Source organism: Aythya fuligula, chromosome 5, assembly GCF_009819795.1.
Source record: "Aythya fuligula isolate bAytFul2 chromosome 5, bAytFul2.pri, whole genome shotgun sequence".
NCBI classification, from domain to species: Eukaryota; Metazoa; Chordata; class Aves; order Anseriformes; family Anatidae; genus Aythya; species Aythya fuligula.
Genome location: NC_045563.1, coordinates 34,670,365 through 34,690,976, shown reverse-complemented (window position 1 = coordinate 34,690,976; position 20,612 = coordinate 34,670,365). Strand labels below are relative to the sequence as shown.

Below are 20,612 nucleotides of genomic sequence, written 5' to 3'. Positions count from 1 at the left end.
GACGCTTGATCTATAGGTGAAAAGTGACTTGAAAGAGTTTACCTTTTTTCCCCTTTTCATTGCATACTTGCTTAGCTCTCATTCCTATCATTTGTGGTGTTCACAAACTAATGCATTCGAAATGACAGATATTCTGCTCTTTTTATAGGAGTATTTGTAGGCAAATAGAATTCTTCATCCTCTGACCTTTTCTAACGTGATCCTTCTGTTTGGAAAAAGCCTGCAAACTGCCCTTTCAGATGTAGGACAAAACTGCTTGTTTGGCTGGAATTGATGTTGGTCAATTCTCTGTGTGCTTATACATGTGAAAGGTGTATTAGTAGCTTGTCCTCGTGGAGGAGGACATCTTTTGATAGAAGATAAGGGATGATCCGTTAAAGATTTTTATTTCTGTTGTATTGTAAGGTATCACTTCTGTAATCACAGTCTTCTAGAAGGTCATTTAAGACTACAGATAACTGCTTTTGTTACACAGAATAGTTCAGTTACTTGGACTTGGACAAAATGGATGTTATCTCTGCTCTTTTGACAAAACTATTCACATTCAAGAAACATGTTTTTTCAGCTCCTGGTTCCAATCATCTCCCTTTTTCTCATACTTTGAGAATTATCATCCTAAGAAAGGTGGCTGTGACAGGAGCAAGTGAATAGAGGAGGAGAAAAGATGGGGCTGGGGAAGGTTAGAGATGCAAAGTGGAAGGGAAGAGAGGAGGTAAGGAGTGTCTTTGACACACTCTTCACTGGTGTCAGGTCCCAGTGTGGCATTTGCCTGCTGTTAGCAGCACCTGATGGATGCCGTGTGGGTTTGCTGTCTCCCCAGGGATGCTGGTATTGTGTTCCTGCCATGGTTTCTCCCCTAGCTCCTTCTGGTGGTTGGCTGTGGTGGTTTATTTTTGGGTCACGTCAGTGCCCCCATGGTTCCACGGTGTGGCCTGTCTGTTCCTTCAGGTAGGTTTTCCTAAAAATGAGCAAATGAGAACGCACAACCTCTTGGGACCCCCTGCACCAGTGCTGGGTGGAGAGCTGGAGGGAGTGCCTGCTTTCTGCCTGCAGCTGGCTTGCACGTTTCGTGGGCTTTTAGAGACTCCCAGCCCCCCTTTCTCCATACGATGGGAGGAAATTAATTTAAGATGATACACTATTTTATTTTCTCTTCAACACCCAATACATGGTCAGTTAAGAAATCATAAAGAATTTACTTCTAGGAGACACAGAAGGAATGGAATGGATTGAAATTTAGCCTGGTGCAGCTTTCAGAAATAAGAATATTCTTACTTCTCTTTCTGAACATGATGACTATTTCTTGGATGATGTACAGCTTGAGTATAAATTAACGTGTTTACCAGAAGGCAACCAGCCCGCTTGAGAGAGTTCTCTTCCCTTCTTTCCTCTTGTTCCCTACTTCCTGTCTTCCATTCTCCCAAGAACATTTAAATAGAACTAAAAGCTTTGCGTAGGAATACTTGAAATGTTTTTGAGTTGGGCTGTGAGAACCCACTCTACGCTTCTGGCAGATTTTCAGGAAAGCTTAGCCCCATGTTTCTTGGAGCTATTATGTGTTCTGTTCCAGCAACACAGAAGCTAAACTTGCAGCATCTCTTGGGAACATCGCTTATTAAGACACAAGAGCAGCAGGCTGGGAGTCTCTTGTGCTTTGGAAAAACAGTGTGCTGAGGGGTCAGTGTCCCCAGCTCCACTTTGGAGCAGATGCAGTAAGCAGGTCATCGCAGCGTCTGTGGACTCTCTCTTCCGTCAGTGTCTGCCGTGCATTCTTCCATATCTTTGCAGTCAAGGATCACTGTGCTAAATCAAATAATGAACTACCTTGGGGTAATGCTAAGGTAGATTGGTGGCCAAAATACCAGTGGAAGCCTCAGGCTAAAGCTAAACATATTAGAAAAATAGTGTTTATTATTGAAGTTGTAAGGCAAATGTTTCATGTGATTAGAACACAGAACAAATATCTTTTGACAGACTAGCAGTGGGTCGTGGATATTATTGTAAAGCTAGGCAGTCTTAATCTGATATCTTGTTTCTGTTTCTTTTGTTTTGGATTTTGTGTGGATAGTTTTTTTTTTTTTTGTACCTGTCTGTACCATCTAGACACACAATTCTTCAGAAAACAAATGCAATTTCTATATGATATTTTGCAGATCTGGCTTTAAGAGTACTGGAGTTGCAGTGCTATGGACTGTATCTGTTACAGTTTAATTTTTTTTGGTGTTAAAGAACGGTTCAAATGCAGGTAGCAGACCAGAGAGCTCTAGACTTACACATCTGGTATTTAATCCTTATCTCCGTTGATGCTGGGGGTAATCCATTGATTTGATTGATGCAGGTTTTATCGTAAATCAGAAATCAGACTTCTATTTCTTGCCTTTCGCATATAATGTCATATATTTTTGTCCATTAAAAAAAGTTGAACAGTCAACTTCTTTGAGGTTTCTCTCCAGTCCAAACTCTTCAATGGTTGCTTTGCTCATTTTCTACTTGCTGGCCTAGAGGAAGCTCCCTTTAGAGTTATTTGTGAAGTTGCATATATATTGTTTTCTTCAAAAAAAAGTCTTCGGGAGTAAGTCAAGGCTGTGTATGAAAGGAGTTTGCCCATAGAAGCCTGGATGGGTAAATTTGTTATCTGATTTGAAGGGGGAGTAGAGAGAAGCACTTTTTCTAAGTAATAGGAATAATGTGAAAGAATATTCAGACTTGATGGATGAATAGGTCAACTGGAGAGAGCTGTTCAGAGAGCTAGAGTAGTTGCATGTGAAATTAGGGTCTTAGACTTCGGTCTGAGGTTTTTAACTTTCCTAATGTAAGTACTATTATTATCTTAAAATACAATTTAATTCCTTCAGCCTGGTTTCCCAAGGATATTCAGTTTCTAAAATCAATTGTTCCTTTCTCCCTCAGTAGCTTTTTAACCCTGATGAGCAGTTCCAACAAAATTTTACTGAAGTGTAATGATTTCAAAGACAATTGGATATGTTTTGTGGCTATCAGCAGGCTAAGGAACAAATCCAAGATTTACTTACCAGCTAAGACAGGGAGGCCTCTGCTGCTGCTCTTTGCTTTTGTTGGCATCTGAACAAACATCAAGATTTGTGTATTGGCTGGCCTGTTGGCATGTGTGTAGTTGAAAATTAATGAAGTACACTGGTAGCTCCACAGTAGCGTAGCACTTGCCAAATTTTGCCTCATGGTATCCTTAACAGAAGACTTCAAGGAAACAGAGGTTACTGTGGTGGGCACTGAAAGGTGAGCAGCAGGGACATTTTTGGGAAACCATGCTTTGTTGAGTTTTATTGCTCACAGAACTGACTTCTGATATGGAAAAGAATTCTGGATTCACAGTAGAAGTGCTTAATCCTGTTTTCTTTATGTATTTCTTTATGCTTATTTATGGGTGTACTTTTCTTGCAGTGGTGTGATGAAAGATTCGACTTCCAAGCTACATTTTTACAGTGCTTGGCAAAACATGTGCCAAATATTTACTCAGCTGAGATGGACCCCTTGCTGGAGAAACAAGAAGAAATGGTTCAGGCAGCAATACTTTACCCCCTGGAACGTTATTTGTTTGGGGAAGACCCAGATACATTTCTAGAGAAACTACAACAGAGTGGAACATCACAGCTCTGTGGGAAGGTGTTCAAAGGAGGGGAGACAACATACTCTTGCAGGTAAGAATTGAAGGTATGTTATTATGAATGCTTTCTTGTGAGGTAATGAAGCAAGTGGATTTAATAAAATTAGTTGCTCTGCTAACTAATTGTTGCCTGTATCATGGTAGGTCTTTATTTTTCTGAAGCAAATACCACCATCAGTTTTCAAACCAGTGAAAAAAGCAAGCAAAACTACGTGTAAAAGCAGGCTCCAGCAGAGAAATGAGAAAGGAAATGGAAAGGATACTAATGATACTGAAAGCCATTGATTAGAAAGATTGAATGATGGGGTCTGATAGGGGTCTGTACCTGGGACTGAAGGATAACAGTCCCTTTTTAAATTTTTTTTATTTTTTTATTTGCCTGCATTGGAATCCAGCATTTCTGAGCATCCTCAGTCCTCTGCACAAGCAGTATCTATGTAAACAATGGTCATTTCTCTCCTTGGTTCTCACTCTGGATTATGTTAAAAATGGGAACATATTGATTTGCTATTATTTTATTCATTTATATGTCAGAGATCTTTGTGATGGATTTGAAGTTTGCAACTATTCTGGCTGTTCATTAGTCTTACTATGATGCAACTGTCATAGTTTGTAGTTTGCATTTTATTTTCTGCCTAGAAAATTGCAGCAGAAATGCCAGAAGAGTATCAATAAGGGTGAAGAATATTAATATGAATAATAAAAAATAAAAATTAAAAAACAAAACGAAACTCCAGCCATTAGAATTTAGGAAATGTCAAAAAGAAAGCTCTCTGTAAAAATAATTTGTGAATTATACTATTGGGTTTTAATCAGTCATGTACTATTACGCTTTTTCTATAAATAAGTTAGGCTTGAGCATGAAAGGAAAGTAGTCTTTGAGTAAGTTCTCATGTATTTGCTAGATGTGTACACTTAATTGGGAAATGGATTGTTGGACAGCACAAGAAGGACGGGAAAGTATTAGAAGGAGTCCAGAGGAGGACCACAATGATGATCAAGGGGCTGGTGCACCTCTACTGCAAAGACAGGCTGAGGGATTTGGGCTAAGTGACCAACCCAGAGAAGAGAAGGCTCTGGGGAGACTATAGTAAACTTTTGGGGCCTAAAGAGGGTCTGCAGGAAAGCTGGGGAGGGACTCTTTGTCGGGCGTGTTGTGATAAGATGAGGGGAAATGGCTTTAAACTAAGAGAGGATAGGTTTAGGTTAGATATAAGGATGGATACCATGAGGATGGTGAAACGCTGGAACAGATTGCCCAGAGAAGCTGTGAATGCCCTGTTCCTGGAAGACCAGGCTGGATGGGGCTTTGAGCAACCTGCTCTGGTGGGAGGTGTCCCTGCCTGTGGCAGAGGGGTTGGAATGAGGTGATCTTTAAGGTTCCTTCCAACCCAAACCATTCTGTGATTCTATGATTTTTCTGAAGGAAAAGGATGGTCAAGGCGTCTGTTTAGTATTACTGAAACAGAAATAATCCTGTTAGTACCTGTACAGGGCTCTTAGATGACAAAAGGCAAAGTGACAAAGATATATCTCTCAGGGGTTCTCTCTTTTTTCACTTCCTATCTTGCAACAGTGTGGTAGTACTTATATGAGATACTGTACTTAGTACTGCAACTAAAGGTAAATATGTTTACTTTATGCTTCTAAAATGCTAAAAATAATATGCTCTGAAATATTAAAATCTGAATGTATAGAATTGGACGTTCAAATACGGAAGGCATTTCTGGCTTAATTTTTATGTCTTTTAACTCACATTGCAGTTGGTTTATGGTAATGAATGGTAGCAAACCATTAAACTGTTGTAGTGAAGATTATCACCTGAAGGTTTGAGAGGAAATTCATTCTGTAATCAGAATGATACCATTTTAGTTGTAAGGAAGGCTTGAACTAGATAGTGAAGAATGGCATAAAACAAAGATTGATATGTTATTATCAAACACCTATCATTCATATTTTGCTTAGAATAACACAGCATTTAAAGAAATTGTGACCATGTTTGAGGGTGGAAAAAAAGCAATATAAAGCTGACATGCATATGGAGCACAGAAAAAATTAGATTGCATACATGAATTATAATTCTTTTTTTTTTTTTTCAGATATAAGTGCTTCACTGAAACTGTTAAAATTAAATTTTAAAGTATATATTCTTCAATTCAATTTGTAAATGAATTCTACTTAGATATTAACTTTTAACTATTTATAAAAAGTTTCAGACCTAACCTGGCAGAAGTGTAGCATAGCAAACCAGCTACAATTGTTGGAAACCATAGTAAAGGGAACTTGAGTCAGTCTCATTTTTTTTAAATAGCTGTTCATTCCTAGTGAAGATATATATGTTAACAAGTTTTTGAAAGTGGAAATGAAGCATATTTCTAATTGAATTTGAAATAACAGGTATTTGGTTCAAGCCCACCTGGCTTTCATACTTCTGTGATGTGGAATAGCCAATGTTTTTCTAATTTGAATCTGTTGTTAATCTCAGTTTTCAGAATAACATTTTCTTTTGTGCACAAGAATTGCGTGTTTGTTTTAGAAAGTTTTCCAATTACCTTTTTTGTTGCAGAGATTGTGCGGTTGATCCAACTTGTGTACTCTGTATGGACTGCTTTCAGAATAGCATTCACAAGAACCACCGGTACAAGGTAGGAATATCTTAAGAAATTTTACTCATAGATTTAGAGAAGATTTTACTTGAAGATACAGGAAATTGCATATAAACTAATAATTTTCATTCAAAAAAAAAACAACAACTAATTTACTGATCAGTTCAATCTTTCTCACATTTCTAACTACCTAAAGCCTCTTTAAAGAACAGTACGTTTATAAGTTAAGAAAATCAAAGGGTAGGAAGTGTTTATGAATGTGTATGTTTTTCTTCTCTTTGGCAATATCACATAGTATATGCCAGAGCAAAAAGCTGTGACTGAAAATGACAGTCCTATTGCAAGTCCCTTTTAGTACTATATATACAAGACTATGTTCTGTTTGGAAATCTAGAATGGGTGTGTATGTACAGAGACCATTATTTCATTGCTTCTATCACTGATGCACTCTCCACATTTCCACTGTTTCTCCGTTTCAGTACCCATAAACTACTTTGGGCTTAGAGCATGGACTATAAAAGTTAAAAGGAATGTTAAGCATAAGATTTTTAAGGAGTTTGTTGTGGAACTTGATCATCTCTTTCTGATATCCTCTTGATTCTGTTTGAGACAAATACATGTTATCTTTGAGAGAGTCCCATGCTTTAACTACAGAAAGATCTTTTAAATAATTCTTCACTAAGTCTCTGCCTAAGCTGTCGTCTACTACTTACTTTGTAGGCCCCTTGTTTGCTTGCCCTCCACACTGATACCTCTAATTTTAATAGTGTTGGAAGCAGAAATAGGGAACAGCAGTGTCATTTTTAAAGCTGGTCTAACTCTGCTGCAAGGAGTGAGGAAAATGTTCAGAAACATTATGTATTCAATTATCCTTCACCACTGAAAACTGGGCTAGATTTTTTTGCATTTTTTCATTTTATTAATTGACATTGTTTCAGAGATTTGCCCTACTTGAACCGCTAATTGGTCGTAAATCCCCTTTAAGCAGATATTTTTCAGTGAGAGTTTGGAAGAACATCCCAGCAATTCCGAAATTATTGGGGAAGAAAAAATATTCTGCCCCTCTGTATAAGTCTACTGATCTGAAAATGTGTTGTAAATATGTATTCAAAGATGTACAAAGCTGCCTTGCATATGCAGAACTTCCATATACCTGTGTGCGCACTCACAGTTTATGGAGGAATAAGATGGTAACCCAGGAAAACAGCCAATAATGATGACAGAGCAATTTGGAATCACTGCTGAGTTGAGATGCCGGTTTGGTATCCTGTTGTCTTTTCCATATTTTTCAGTAACTTAAGACTGTTTCCTTCAGGCAAAACAGCAGCCTGGAAATAGTAGCAGTTGTGCTGCATTTTCATTTTTAAAGATATGATCTAAAGAATGTGGAGTGTATTCTTCAAGTGTTTATAGAATAATTTAGGTTGGAAGGGACCTAATGAGGTCACTTAGTCAACCTCCCACTTGAAGCTAGTCTAATTAGATCAGGTTATTTTAAAACACATCAAGTAAATAATGAATTTTTGAATGTTTTTTATTGGGTCACTTAGTGTTTTTATAACTATTTTAGAATTAGGGTTTTAGAGTAAGCTATGGATAATTATTTTTGCATGAGTTTCATCTGAACTTTCTGCCAAAATGAAGAGTCAGTATTTCTGCAAGTGTCATTTCTGCAAGGTTAAAGTTGCAAGAACGTATTCAGATACTGATTAGGTCTTGTTTCCTTTGGTTAGGACTAGAGGTACTACTAAGCTGTAGTACCTGTTTAATACACGTATCCTTGTAAAATTATTTTTTAACTTTTCTGAGCAATTTGTAAAGATGATGTTGAGCATCACCCTTATAATTTTGCTAATAAGCCCAGAAATACTATTTTGCCATTTATGAAATGCTTATTCGTTACTCATGTTTTTTTCACCTACCTCTTTTTAAATTTGTTGAAGATGCAACAGCAGCTGTATTTTCCCATTTATTTCCTGTTCAAAAAGTTGCTATTTTTTCCCTGCTTCTCTGACAACTTTTCTAGCTTAAAAAAAATAAATAGTTGTGGTAAGCCTACACATGCACCCTTCTATTTTGTAGGTAGGTATTTATACTTGTGTTTGACATAAATAATACACATTTCTATTGTCTCACTGTTTGTGTACATATTTCATGACTGAAATTCGTGCCTTTTACAGATGCATAGTTCAACTGGGGGTGGATTTTGTGATTGTGGGGATACAGAGGCATGGAAGGCTGGACCAGTGTGTACTAAACATGAGCCTGGAGCATCGGGTTCTCCAAAAGAAGTAAGAATTTTGCTTGAAGTGAAAGAATAAATATTGTGAATATTAGGAATTCTAGGACTTATACAGGAATAATCTTTTTTCTTTGTATAAAAGCACATATTGTACGATTCATGTGGCAGGTGCAATTGAGTTGAATCAGGATTTCCTTGGTGAAGGTGTTTATTGGGGTAAAACGTACTGTCTCCAAACAAAAAGTAAAAGCAATAGAGCAATTCCAACAGCCTATTTCATCTATTGCTGTCTCTGATTCTGAATCAAAATGTCAGTGTCTCACTCTTTTCTTTGGCTATCTGTGCTATTCAGCTATTCTGTACAAATAGTTTACTATTGGATAGTTTAGTTACACTACTCGATTTTGATGATACTTCTTTCCCCACATTACTGTATTACTGAACGGGTTTTTTTCTCATTTACTTCTGGTGAGCTTTCTGTCACTGGGACTGGAAAATAAGTCTCTGTGGTTTAAAACCAACCTCAAATTAGGATTTCTCATGCTTATTGTACCTCAGAAAGCAGTATGTTAAGAAGAAATAACCTATCTTGAAAGCAATTTTCAAAAAGAATGTCAGCAAATACGTTGTTTCAGGTATTTTTTCCTGAGTTCTGCATTCTAGTCTGACATGATTAGGAGAAAAAATTAGTTATGATATGAGGTGTGCATTAGTTGAATACAGGTTTAATTAGGATTTTTGTAAGGATGCAGAGTGTTTTCAATTTTACACAGCTTCTTGGCATGTATACAATATGGCCTGAGAAAAGCAATCCTTCTAAGAGTCATCTATTCACTATTTATTACAAATTATTGTCTTCACTATGCCAGAAATAATAATAATTAACAAAAAAAACCAACCAAAACAGACAACCAAAAACACTTTTTGCCTGAATATATCCTTAAAATACCTCTGTTTTGAAAGATTTGTCAGAGATGAGATTTAAAAAAACCCTACTTTTCTAGGCAACTTTGGTTGAAATAATAAATTACCTGTGAGTTATTTTAAACTTTACTTTTCTGAAACATTAGTTGTTTGTTCTTCAACAAACTTGTTTCTTGAAGTGTACTTAAAGCATGGATTATTATGTGTTTTGGGGGCATAATCTAAGCAAATTCTTTTACCCTTTCAATTTACATTAGAGTTATCTTAATTTCATTTTACAGTGACATTTATTAATAGAGACTTCATTGGAGGTGGCATTTCATCAATTAACTGTTCACCTAAGAGAAAAGTATTTAGACAAGGTATTTGCAGTCTTAATTACAAAGATATATCACAAACATATTCAAAATTATATACACAGTGAGATTTATGAATCAAGATTTCATTGGCAGGCCTTTTAGATTATGTATTTGACCACAGTTTTTTCTTCTAATGCTTAGCAGGTCTGTTTTTCAGACCTTTTGAAGCAGTTGGTCATGTTAATTTACACTTCTCCTCTAGTACATTGCATCATATGGACACAACAGAATTTTACTTGATTTTTTTAAACAATCATAAATTAGTAGATGCCACTGCATGGTTGATTCAGGAATTTTTCAAGAGTGTTATTCTTAGGTATTTCTGGAAGAAACGGAGTTATGCTTCCTCAGATAATTCTGTTTAAGGAGTATCTAATATTTGGGAGAAAACCTGTAAAAGTAAGCAAAGCACGAAAAATAGTTTTGGACTGCAAACTTCATAATATCATTAGCTGTGTAGAAAGCTTTTTATCAGCTTTTTAAGAAAGTGAAGTTTACTAAAACATTTGGTGAGGCCTTTCACAGCCTAGATTAAAAATGAATGAAATGAATGACGAAAACACTTGGAATACTAAGGAGACCCCTTGGGATGAAATCATTTTAGAAAGAATTTAGGTGAGATGAATTTGCCTGAAAGTCATGAAAAATATTATTTCCTGAGATTTTTCTAGTAATAAGGTATTCTACCAGCCCTTCTTTAACTTTTAAAATTTCTTTTGCATATTAATGTTGTCTTCTGTTTTACAGAATTCTGAATGTCAGTTAAATGAAGAAGTTATGGAACGCTCTAGGAGGGTGTTTCCCTCCGTGATAAAATACATTGTAGATATGCTTATATGGGAAGAAGAGAAGGAACTGCCTCCAGAGCTCACAATTAGGTAGGGAGCATTTCAAACTTTCTCTCTGAGGTGTTAAAAACTTGGAGTTTTTTTTTGCCTGTTGGCATTACTACATTCATGCAAACTTATTAGCGCCTAAAACTCTGTAAACAGAGGATTTTTGACGTACAATTGTGTGTGTGATTGTGCTCCATCAAAATAGAAAAAAGACTGTTCTGTGTCAGGTTAAAATGACAAATGGGATCATAAAATGGCAGAGGGAATAATAATAGAATATTCAGGTAATGTAAATCTCTTTTGTACTTGGTACGTGGTTTATGTGGCTTATTCTGGTACAGATGGTAAGGGAGTCTAGGGATGTGTCTTTAACATGAAGAAAAAGCTTGATTTTGTTACAGATTTCCCTCGAGCTTTAAAGTAAGATGTTGCTTATATTGGATAGGATGCTGTTTACATGTCTATTTTCATTTGTATGATGAAATATTGGCTTTTTCCCAGTAGAGAGAAGGTAGACAGCTACTACTGTGTCCTTTTCAATGATGAACATCATTCTTATGATCACGTCATCTATAGCCTTCAAAGGGCACTTGGCTGCGAACTCGGCGAAGCCCAGTTGCATACTACTGCCATAGATAAAGAGGTTAGTGCATTCTGAATGTGTGAAAAGGTCACTTTTTAATTGTTAGGAAGGGCTACTATAATCTTTTGATCATAGAATCTTCCTTTCTGGGACACAGGAGGTTGAGCAAAGACAAAGTCATGTTGCAGAATAATTGTTAATCAGCACTTGTAGAAGTATGCCATTATTTAAGAAAAATTTAAAACTACATTATTTTTTTCTTTTTGAGAAGGGGAAGAGCTGATTTGCCTGAAGTTGCTCCTTTTGTGTTTGACATATTTTCTTTACACTTATTCTTTTTCTTCTCAGATAAGAGATCTATGTTTTTTAGACAAATACTGTTAAAACATTAAAGACAGCAATATGCATATTCAGTTATATTTATTGAGAACTGTTGAGACTAATGAGAATTTTGCAAGGCTTGGTGTTTTTCCTGGCTCAGACTTTGTGTGAGAATCTTAAAGTTTCAAATTAAGCAAATAAAGCTAGGAAGAATCCATGAAGGAATGTTGGTGAACCTGTCTATTTTACTATTTTGTTTTTTAAACCAATGTCCCATTTAAAAACTTTTATGTAAATATTAAGGTTTATTCACATATCTAGTGGAAGGTGTCTGTGCCCATGGCACGGGGGTTGGAATTTGATGATATTTAAGATCCCTTCCAACCTGAACCTATGGTTCTTGGCTATTTTTCCTCCTGGGGTGTGGGGGGGAAGCATGTTCAGTGCATGACTTAACTGCAGCTGTATTTTTTTTAACCTCACAAAAATATAAAACTTAGGTATTTGCACCCACACACTTTATTTACCTATAGCTGAATATGTATTTAATGTGTATTTACCTATAGAAGCTCTTACTAATATTAGAATCCTTTTTTAGTCTATAAACAATGTTTTCTTTTTATCTGTCTTTGTTCAGGTAATGGAAATTTAGTTGCATTCTATTTGTAGTTGCTTTGTCAATCCTATGTAGTTACAAGGTTTGTTTTGTAGTTACAAGGTTTGTAAAATATGTACCAGGTATGTAACCATATACGATTTACAGAGAAACTTTAAAGGTTACATTTGATGTTCCTTGAGTTATGAAGGTTTGTTTTGGTTGAAACCTGAAGTTTAGATTGAGTGCTGATCAGACATCTTACAAAGCATTTGTAAGTACATAGCCATTGGTTGTGGAATTTGATGACTCGGATAGCCATTGAGGGGAATTTGAGGACTAAGCTCATGCTGTTCTTGTCTTTATCAAAAGAACTGTAAAAACATTATTTTAATATATTGTACTATCCCTTTTACAATAAGAAATAAGAAATAGTAGGAAAGATAGTAGAAAAGCAATTCAGGATTGAGTGTATTTTGTGTTAGGAAGAAAGTTGATCTGGTTTCTACTTAAAGTAATCTGTGGAAATCCATCTTGTCTGTTTTACTCTGTGTGTGCATTTTCGTTATAAAATAGTATCAATATACCAAAACTTTACTTTAGCATGTTCCATTGCTACTTCAAATAGCTATCTTTAGGGAAAAAAAAAAGGTGATGTTAATTTTGATTTGCTTCTAGATGTCTAAAAGCCCTGTAAGTGATGTTGGTCCCAGTTTCTACAAACAATAAAACATACCCAGAATCAGGCTTGTAATGTTGTGGTTCTGTTTTAAATTGTTCTTGTATTCAATATTTTCTTTAAACAGGGTCGGAGAGCTGTTAAAGCAGGACGTTATGCTTCTTGTCAGGAAGCAAAAGAAGAAATCAAGGTAACTTCCTAAAATATTTACTCACTAAAAAAATAATAAACCTCATCATTATTACTGTCAAAGACTTGTCTGTTGTACTGTCTTCAAGATAGCATTTTATAGCCTGTGAACTTATTAAAACTGAACTTATCCTACCACGTTTGGTATGGATACATGTTTTCAGAAAAGAAACACCATGATAATTTATTTTTCTTGCTAGGGTTTGCCATTAACATGTGCTTGGGGGAGGTAATGGATATTGGAGAAAAAAACTGAAATTCATGTTACCTTTATTTTATATCTACTAATTCTTACCTGATTCCTAGAGGCATTCTGAAAATGTTTCTCAACGACCACTTCATGTGGAGGTTCTACATGCTGATGTTATGGCTCACCAGAAGTTTGCCTTGCGCCTTGGCTCTTGGCTAAATAAACTCATGAGCTATTCAAGTAAGTATAAATAACTTTGTTACAATGATGCCATGTCAGAATTCTAGTTGAGTAATTTTTTCAAAAATTTCTCTTCAGCACTGTCATATGTGATACCCCCTTATTAAAACACGAGCCTTCCCTTTTCCTCTGGATTTTTTTTCATCCCCAGTTTCAGCATCACATGCCCTGTTTTGGTGACTTATAAAACTTATTTTCACGTTACAGTCATGCATATATTAAGCTCTACTCACTGCTTTGATATGTTAAATCTGGGGGTCTGTTCTAGCCTCTACTGTAATGTTAGATAATAAAGTGAATTTTTATCTTTCTCTGAATACTTTCTTCCTTTTCAGTCTTTCCCTTAAAATGCAGATACCAGAATTGTATTATTTTTTTCTTCTCACAATATATACATATTAAAAATGTTAGCTATTTTCAACTATACATTTATTTCACTGATTGTTCTGTTGCTGGTTTGAGTTCCCCAACCTGTTCTTTTGATCAGTACAAATTCCTGACTGTGTAATTGTTTATTTCAAGGTGTCTAGTGAAGTACTCTGAAAGCTTGTTTCTTATCCACATTTTTCTTCCTAGATAACTTTCCTTAGTTCTATGAGGTTACTGCATTTAAAATACCAACTGACAGCTAGGTGTTGACTCAACAGTGTGAGTGTAGACAAGTCAATGTCGGTGCCCCAGCAAATCCTGAGAATTTTAGTTTTTCTGCTGATGAAATGAGCTAAAATTGAAAAGGAGCCTTCCATGTTGTTTGCTGCATTTTGGACCAGGAAATTGTTGTAGGTTAACCGGTGCGTTAATATGTTTTATGTGAGTCTTCAAGCACAAACACTGAAGTGTTTGCGCTCTTCCTGTCCTTGCTCTTCTGGATTGTATATGTAAATGCTTGGAGAACCTGATGTTCTGTACTCGGCTGGAACTTTTTGGTAGTCTGTTGGTTCCTGTTTCTTTCCTGGTTTTGCTTCATGTGGTAGAACAGTGACTGGAAAACATTCTTTACTATTTGTTTCCATGCTGTCAGAATCCTGATTCCTGACACTCCATTATCCTTTCAGAGCTCATTTCCAAACTTCAGTAACACATGGGGACTCTGATGTGTTGATCCAAAAAACTGCTTCAGCAAATACTGTATTGACTTATAGGTGAAAAAAGTGCAAAATAATGTCCTGAAATCCTAGAAAAGACTGCATTGCAGGGACTTTGGCCTAGCCTGTGCATTTCTGTGCTGGCATAATGAGAATCTGCTCTGCAAAGTTGTCTAAATGCTTTTCGTTTTAAAATAGTCTTCTTCACTGGATCAATTTAATAAAGTGAGCCAAAATAATAGGAGAAAATCACTAAAGATAGTGTATGTAGGAATATGTCCGCTGAGAGGGCCAGTTAAGAACTAATTTATAATTAAGTGCCTTTTTTCCTCTTTTCCCTTCTTAAGAACATAATTCCATAATTTTCTTACTGGTTTGTATCATTTAATTATCAAAGCATTCTTGTACAAATGACTCGTTTTATCCCTGTAGGTGACTTTCGACAGATCTTTTGTCAAATATGTCTCAAAGAAGAAACTGGATCTGGAAAGCCGTGTTCCATAAGCAAGCTGATGCTTTGGGATGCAAAACTTCATAAAGGTTTGTGTATCCATGTTTCTATAAGCTGAAGAGGCAAATTCATCTTTTATGTATTAAACCATTGTGTAAAACTAAGCGTTATGCATGTGGTGCTACTTTTCTTTACAGTTTTCATAATATGCTTTTTGATACTGCCTTTATTTTCAAGGCTGAGATAATTGATATTTTGGGTACTTACTTGCCTTCTAAATTTTTCCTGCTTTATGTATTTCGAACCATCTTTTACGAAATGTAGTTTAAATATGAGTGACTTGATACTTGATGTATTATAAATAGATACCTTGAAGTGTTAAGAGTAAAAGACATGATATGAATGACTTTGCCCGTATACTTCATAACTATTTCAAGGCTTTTAATGATTTCTAATTACTGTTCCCTTAATCAGTTTGTCCTTTCCACAAAAAGCTACTTTTTTTAATAATAAAATGAAGTAAGGTATATTGGTTCTTCACAGGGGCAAGGAAGGTTCTTCATGAACTTATCTTCAGTAGTTTTTTCATGGAAATGGAATACAAAAAACATTTTGCTGTGGAGTTTGTAAAGGTAAATTGTTGTTCACTTCTTATGCTATGAGTTTTTATTAGATTTGTAAAATTTCCCCAAAACCTAATAATGACTTCAATAAAAATAAGTTATGAACAAGCAGAGCTTCAACTACTAGTTCAGTGTTGAAGTGTATTAAGTCCTGTGTCATTTGTTTGTTGCTTATGATCATGCAAGTATAGATGCATATTATGAATGCAGTATTGTTAGTGTTATCTGTATAGTTTGAACTAGCAGTTAAAGTGCAACTGGTCAGTCTTTTTATAAAATAGATGCAACAGTTAAGAGAGACAGAATGTAAGACCAGTTTTTTTTATTGTTACGAGTTTTTAATTTTAATGAAGATGACAAACACTTGATGGTTTTCCCTGGACTGAAACAGAACAAATGAAAACTTGAATTATTCATTGTACACTTCTATAGACAGCTGTTGAGTAACTGTCAATGCAGTTCACTAGAAAAGGAGGAAGACTTGGTTTATAGTAATTCAATGTCTTCATTGATCCTTTTTTTCAGATACTTAATTTCTTGGAGAAGATTAGTTGTAGGAGATTTAAAAAAAAACCAAAACTTTGCATTCTGGCAGAGCAGTTAATTTTGTGCTTATCTTCAGTGCTAAGGGCACATGTTGAATACGCTGTTGCATTGAGAACACTGTGGCATTTTTGTTTGAGCTGCTCCTGTTAGAAAGGAAGAAGGACACTTGAAATGTAATTCTTGCAAATAAAAAGTGAAACATTTTAAATTAAACGGTGTTTTATTTATTTAACTTCCCCAATATTCTCTTTTCCCAGTATTACAAAGCATTGCAGAAAGAATACATCAGCGATGATCATGACAGAGTTCTCTCTGTGACAGCACTCTCAGTTCAGATGTTCACTGTACCTACTCTGGTATGTGCAGCCTGTCTACTCTAGGAATGTAAAGTACATGTCAGAATTGCTAGCAGTGCCACATTTACTGTGATACTGTACTTGACAGAGTCTTTATACATTGCTGAGTTGAAAACGAATGATTTTGGCTTGTAAGGTCAATATAAAAGCACGAGCCTGAGTTCATGTGAGAATCTATTAGATATCAGAAGACAGAGGGAGTGCAAGTAAGTGGAAGTTCTAGGCAGCAATATTCTCTGTATTAACTTTGTATGTTGAATTTACTGTTCATGTTAACCTTCTTAAGTAGCATTAAAAACTTTTTTGGTGTCCTAAAATGATTAAATGCCTTTTTGTGTGAGTGAAATATGTTAAGCCCTCTGGGGATAAAAATATCATACCTGTATTTTTAAACGTTTTATGTTTCTTTCAGTCCTTCTCTATGTGATTTCTCTAGAAAGAATGGTATGTCCATTAGATTGATGCTGTCAAAGTAAATAAAACATGCCAAGTTGATACAAATCATTTTCATACATAAGTAATTACTATAAGAGCTTTTGCAGCTTTTACAAAAATTTTAGTTGACAAATACTGGATTCAAAAGAAAAAAAAAAAGGCCATTCTTTCCAACAGAAATAGGGAAGAAAAATATTTTAATTCTTGCAGGCCCGCCATCTTATTGAAGAGCAGAGTGTAATTACCACTATTACAGAGACACTCCTAGAAGTCGTTCCAGAGTATCTAGACAAAAATGACAAGTTCAACTTCCAAGGTTACAGCCAGGACAAAATGAACCGGGTATATGCAGTAATATATGACCTAAGGTAAGCATAAAGTCAAGAAGCTTGAATAATTCTTTAAAAAAAAAAAAAAAAAAAAAAAAAAAAGGAAGTAGGATGATGTGTTTCAGTTCAGGAATCTGATGATAAAACTGCTTTAAAAAAAAAAAAAGCAAAACCAACCAACCCCCCAGTTCCTCTCCCTAGAAAAAAAAACAGTGGAATTCTGAGGTTTTATTTTTAAGTGGAAAGCTGAACATTTTTAAATACTAAAACTCTATTCTGTATAGACAGTTATTTTATGATTTTCACTGATATCATTTCAAATAACAATTCTGCTAACAAAATGCATCTACTGTAAGACAGTATGGGAAACTTGGCTTCTATTCACTATCATTCTGGGAAAGCTGTATATTCTTCATCTGCATGGTGCCCTCCAGCCTTAAAGGTCCCAAGTTACTCTTGCTCAATGAACTGAATGACATAAAAGCAAAGCATCCAAAATACCTTGGACTTCAGAGTCTGTTAATTTGAAATAATGGAGTTGGACCAAGAACCTCTAGTATTTGGTGAAAACTAAAGGAAGAGTTTGAGGTGGGGAGAGTGATGTAATTTGATGGTGTTGAATATATTAATACAATTAATACTTTGAATTCAAAAATAAGCAGAAGAGAAATCTGAGCAAAAGAAGATAATGTTTTCTTTGGGGACAGGTATGTCTTAATCAGCAAACCTACAGTATGGACAGACCGTCTGAGGGAGCGATTTTTAGAAGGATTTGTTTCTTTCCTAAGGATTTTAACTTGCATGCAGGTACAAAAATTTACATAATATCTTTCTAATTTGCTGTTATAAAGATACCACAATGCTTTTGTTTACTCATCTTTTTTCCATAGCAATATTGTGGATGTAAACATATGATTAAGATAATTAATTCTTGGGTGGGTGAAAAAGTAATGTTTACTTTATAGAAGTAATGTTCATTAATTTTAGGTACATCTGAACAATCTGTATTTTACCATTTGCTTATGGGATGTTCTGTTGTTTTTAAGCCTGTGATCAGTGATCTAGCTTGAGTATTTTGTGGCATCTCTATTTCAGGGAATGGAGGAGATAAAAAGACAGATTGGTCAGCACATAGAGGTGGACCCTGACTGGGAAGCAGCCATTTCTATACAGATGCAGCTAAAGAACATTCTGTTGATGTTCCAAGAATGGTGTGCCTGTGATGTAAGCAAACGGGTTATCTGGGGTTCTTACATACATGCCTTTTATGAATATTACCGAGGAGTTTTTAAGTAGTAGAAGTAGTAGTTTTTTAAAGAAGCTCAGTGTTGTACAATACAGGCTTCCACAAAAAAAAAAAAAAAGGCTGAAAGCATTATCTGTGGTATGACACTGAGAAAGGGGATCCCAGGATATAATCTGGTTGACAAAACTGTAGAGTATCAGACAAATCACAAAGAAGGAAGTACTTCTCATCATTTAATGCTTTGAACATTAGGTTCTTAGTGAACTGTCAGTTTGAAAACTTTGAAAGCGTATGGTGTTCATTTTTAATTGCTAAAGTAGAAGGCAGAAGCTTTGCAGTAATTGCACGATTACCCTGTAAATTGTCTTACTCAGTACTGGCGTTGATCCCTGTGCTGTGGGAAAGGAGACTGTGAAAATCGTATTTTTAAGCTGTTTTGGGGTGAGTTGCTATTATTTTTAGTATGGAGAGAAAGGAGGAACTACAACTACAATCAGGAATTTATGATGCAGTTTGACTTACAAACTAGGCAAATTGTTAAAATTTTTCAGCTCAAATAAGTGCATAGACATCAGAGTGTTTGACAGAGTAGCTCCTAGAACAGAAGCATATTCTTGGCTTCAGGTGATGCTCCATTGCTCCAGTCCAGTACTTCTCAGTATTAGGAAACAGTAATAATTATGGTGTGGATTTGTAGTAACTGTTTGCTTCATCAGAAAAAGACAGGTGAGCAATTTTAGTGCGTATTTCATCATTTTTTAATATAACTCTATGCATGTGTTTTAAATTCTAGGAAGAGCTGTTGCTGAGGGCCTACAAAGAATGTCATAAGGCTGTGATGAGGTGCAGCACAAACAGCAGCCGCTTACGGGAAAAGACAGCATTTCATTTGTGTGGCCATACTCTGGAGAGCAGACCTTACAGAGTGTCTTTAGATCCTGTCAGCATACATTTACCGCTGTCTAGGACTCTTGCAGGTAGGTGATGTTTCTTTGTTTTGATAGCTATTTGAATTAGGCTTCTCATCCCCCTCATTTCTTTTTCCTGGAAAGCATTTAAATTAAATGCTTCACAGATCAGTTGCTATCTGACTTTGTGACATTTTCAGTCAGGTGACCTTATTCCCCAGATATCCCCTAAGGGAAAAATTTTTTGCAAAAAAGCACTTGCTGTGTAGGTTGGAGGATATTTTTTTTACACAAGAGAGAGAAGAAAGCAGACAAGAAGGAATCATTTTATATTCTAATAATATAACATTAGTTTTCTCTAAACTATTTGAATTCGTTTCTATTCCTACTTACAATGCCTAAATGAACAGTTATCCCTTCTGTATCTCAAATTTATTTTCCAGCCGTATATATTTTAAGCATGTTAAAATGCCCTTTCTAAAAGACATACGTTTGCAGCGTTTCAGGACAGATTTCCAGTCAGAATACAAAGGACCACAGCAGTGGGTGATCACCACATTCTCTACAATACAAACAAAATCATACACTGTTGTTAAGCTGCAGATTCTTTTTAACATCATTTGCTACCAAGAATGTAGCAAAGATGGTAATCTGTTAAGCCTTGTAGTCTAGAAATTCTGTTGTTACTGACATTATGCAATTTAAATGTGAAATTAAAAGCTTGTCAATCCTGTTTATCTTTTCTGTGGAAATGACTTCAATGAATTCATTAAATGAATGCATTTATTCATAAAAAGAATGAATTGTAAGACTGGTAAAAACTGTTGTAATAATGTAATAGATATTCTATCTTAAAAAAAAGTATATATATATGTGTGTGTATATATATATATATATATTAATGGAAGTAACAAATCTTTCCTAAGTAAACTTAACTTTTTCTTTTAGTTCTCTGAGTTGCAGGCAGTTTAGCTAACTTTTGGAATTTGTTGGAAGACAAACTTGAATGAATTTGATATATTTTATATTTTTTTCCTATTTGTTTTGTAGGTCTTCATGTGCGATTAAGCAAGACTGGAAGCATATCAAGATTACATGAATTTGTTTCTCCTGTAAGATTTACTTATTTATTCAAATGCTGCTTGTGATTTATACTCTGGGAAGGAGAAAGCTTAAAATTATATCTTATAACTTTCATAACAGGTTATTTTGCAACTTGGAACTTG

At 35.4% G+C, this 20,612-nt stretch overlaps 1 protein-coding gene across 2 annotated transcripts in view; it reads left to right on the top strand.

Moving 5' to 3' along the window:
• UBR1 (ubiquitin protein ligase E3 component n-recognin 1) overlaps nucleotides 1-20,612 on the top strand; it is a 60,969-nt gene that overhangs the window by 6,838 nt on the left and 33,519 nt on the right. The window contains exons 2-16 of one of the 2 annotated variants that reach the window (XM_032188085.1): nucleotides 3,421-3,677; nucleotides 6,210-6,288; nucleotides 8,430-8,540; nucleotides 10,522-10,652; nucleotides 11,115-11,253; nucleotides 12,916-12,978; nucleotides 13,284-13,407; nucleotides 14,925-15,032; nucleotides 15,487-15,575; nucleotides 16,370-16,468; nucleotides 17,114-17,271; nucleotides 17,940-18,039; nucleotides 18,328-18,456; nucleotides 19,272-19,455; nucleotides 20,437-20,498. In XM_032188085.1, the coding sequence (XP_032043976.1) occupies nucleotides 3,421-3,677; nucleotides 6,210-6,288; nucleotides 8,430-8,540; nucleotides 10,522-10,652; nucleotides 11,115-11,253; nucleotides 12,916-12,978; nucleotides 13,284-13,407; nucleotides 14,925-15,032; nucleotides 15,487-15,575; nucleotides 16,370-16,468; nucleotides 17,114-17,271; nucleotides 17,940-18,039; nucleotides 18,328-18,456; nucleotides 19,272-19,455; nucleotides 20,437-20,498 (1,833 nt within the window). Of the gene's footprint in view, nucleotides 1-3,420; nucleotides 3,678-6,209; nucleotides 6,289-8,429; nucleotides 8,541-10,521; nucleotides 10,653-11,111; nucleotides 11,254-12,915; nucleotides 12,979-13,283; nucleotides 13,408-14,924; nucleotides 15,033-15,486; nucleotides 15,576-16,369; nucleotides 16,469-17,113; nucleotides 17,272-17,939; nucleotides 18,040-18,327; nucleotides 18,457-19,271; nucleotides 19,456-20,436; nucleotides 20,499-20,612 lie in introns of both variants that reach the window. The other variant, XM_032188084.1, reaches the window with a different exon arrangement.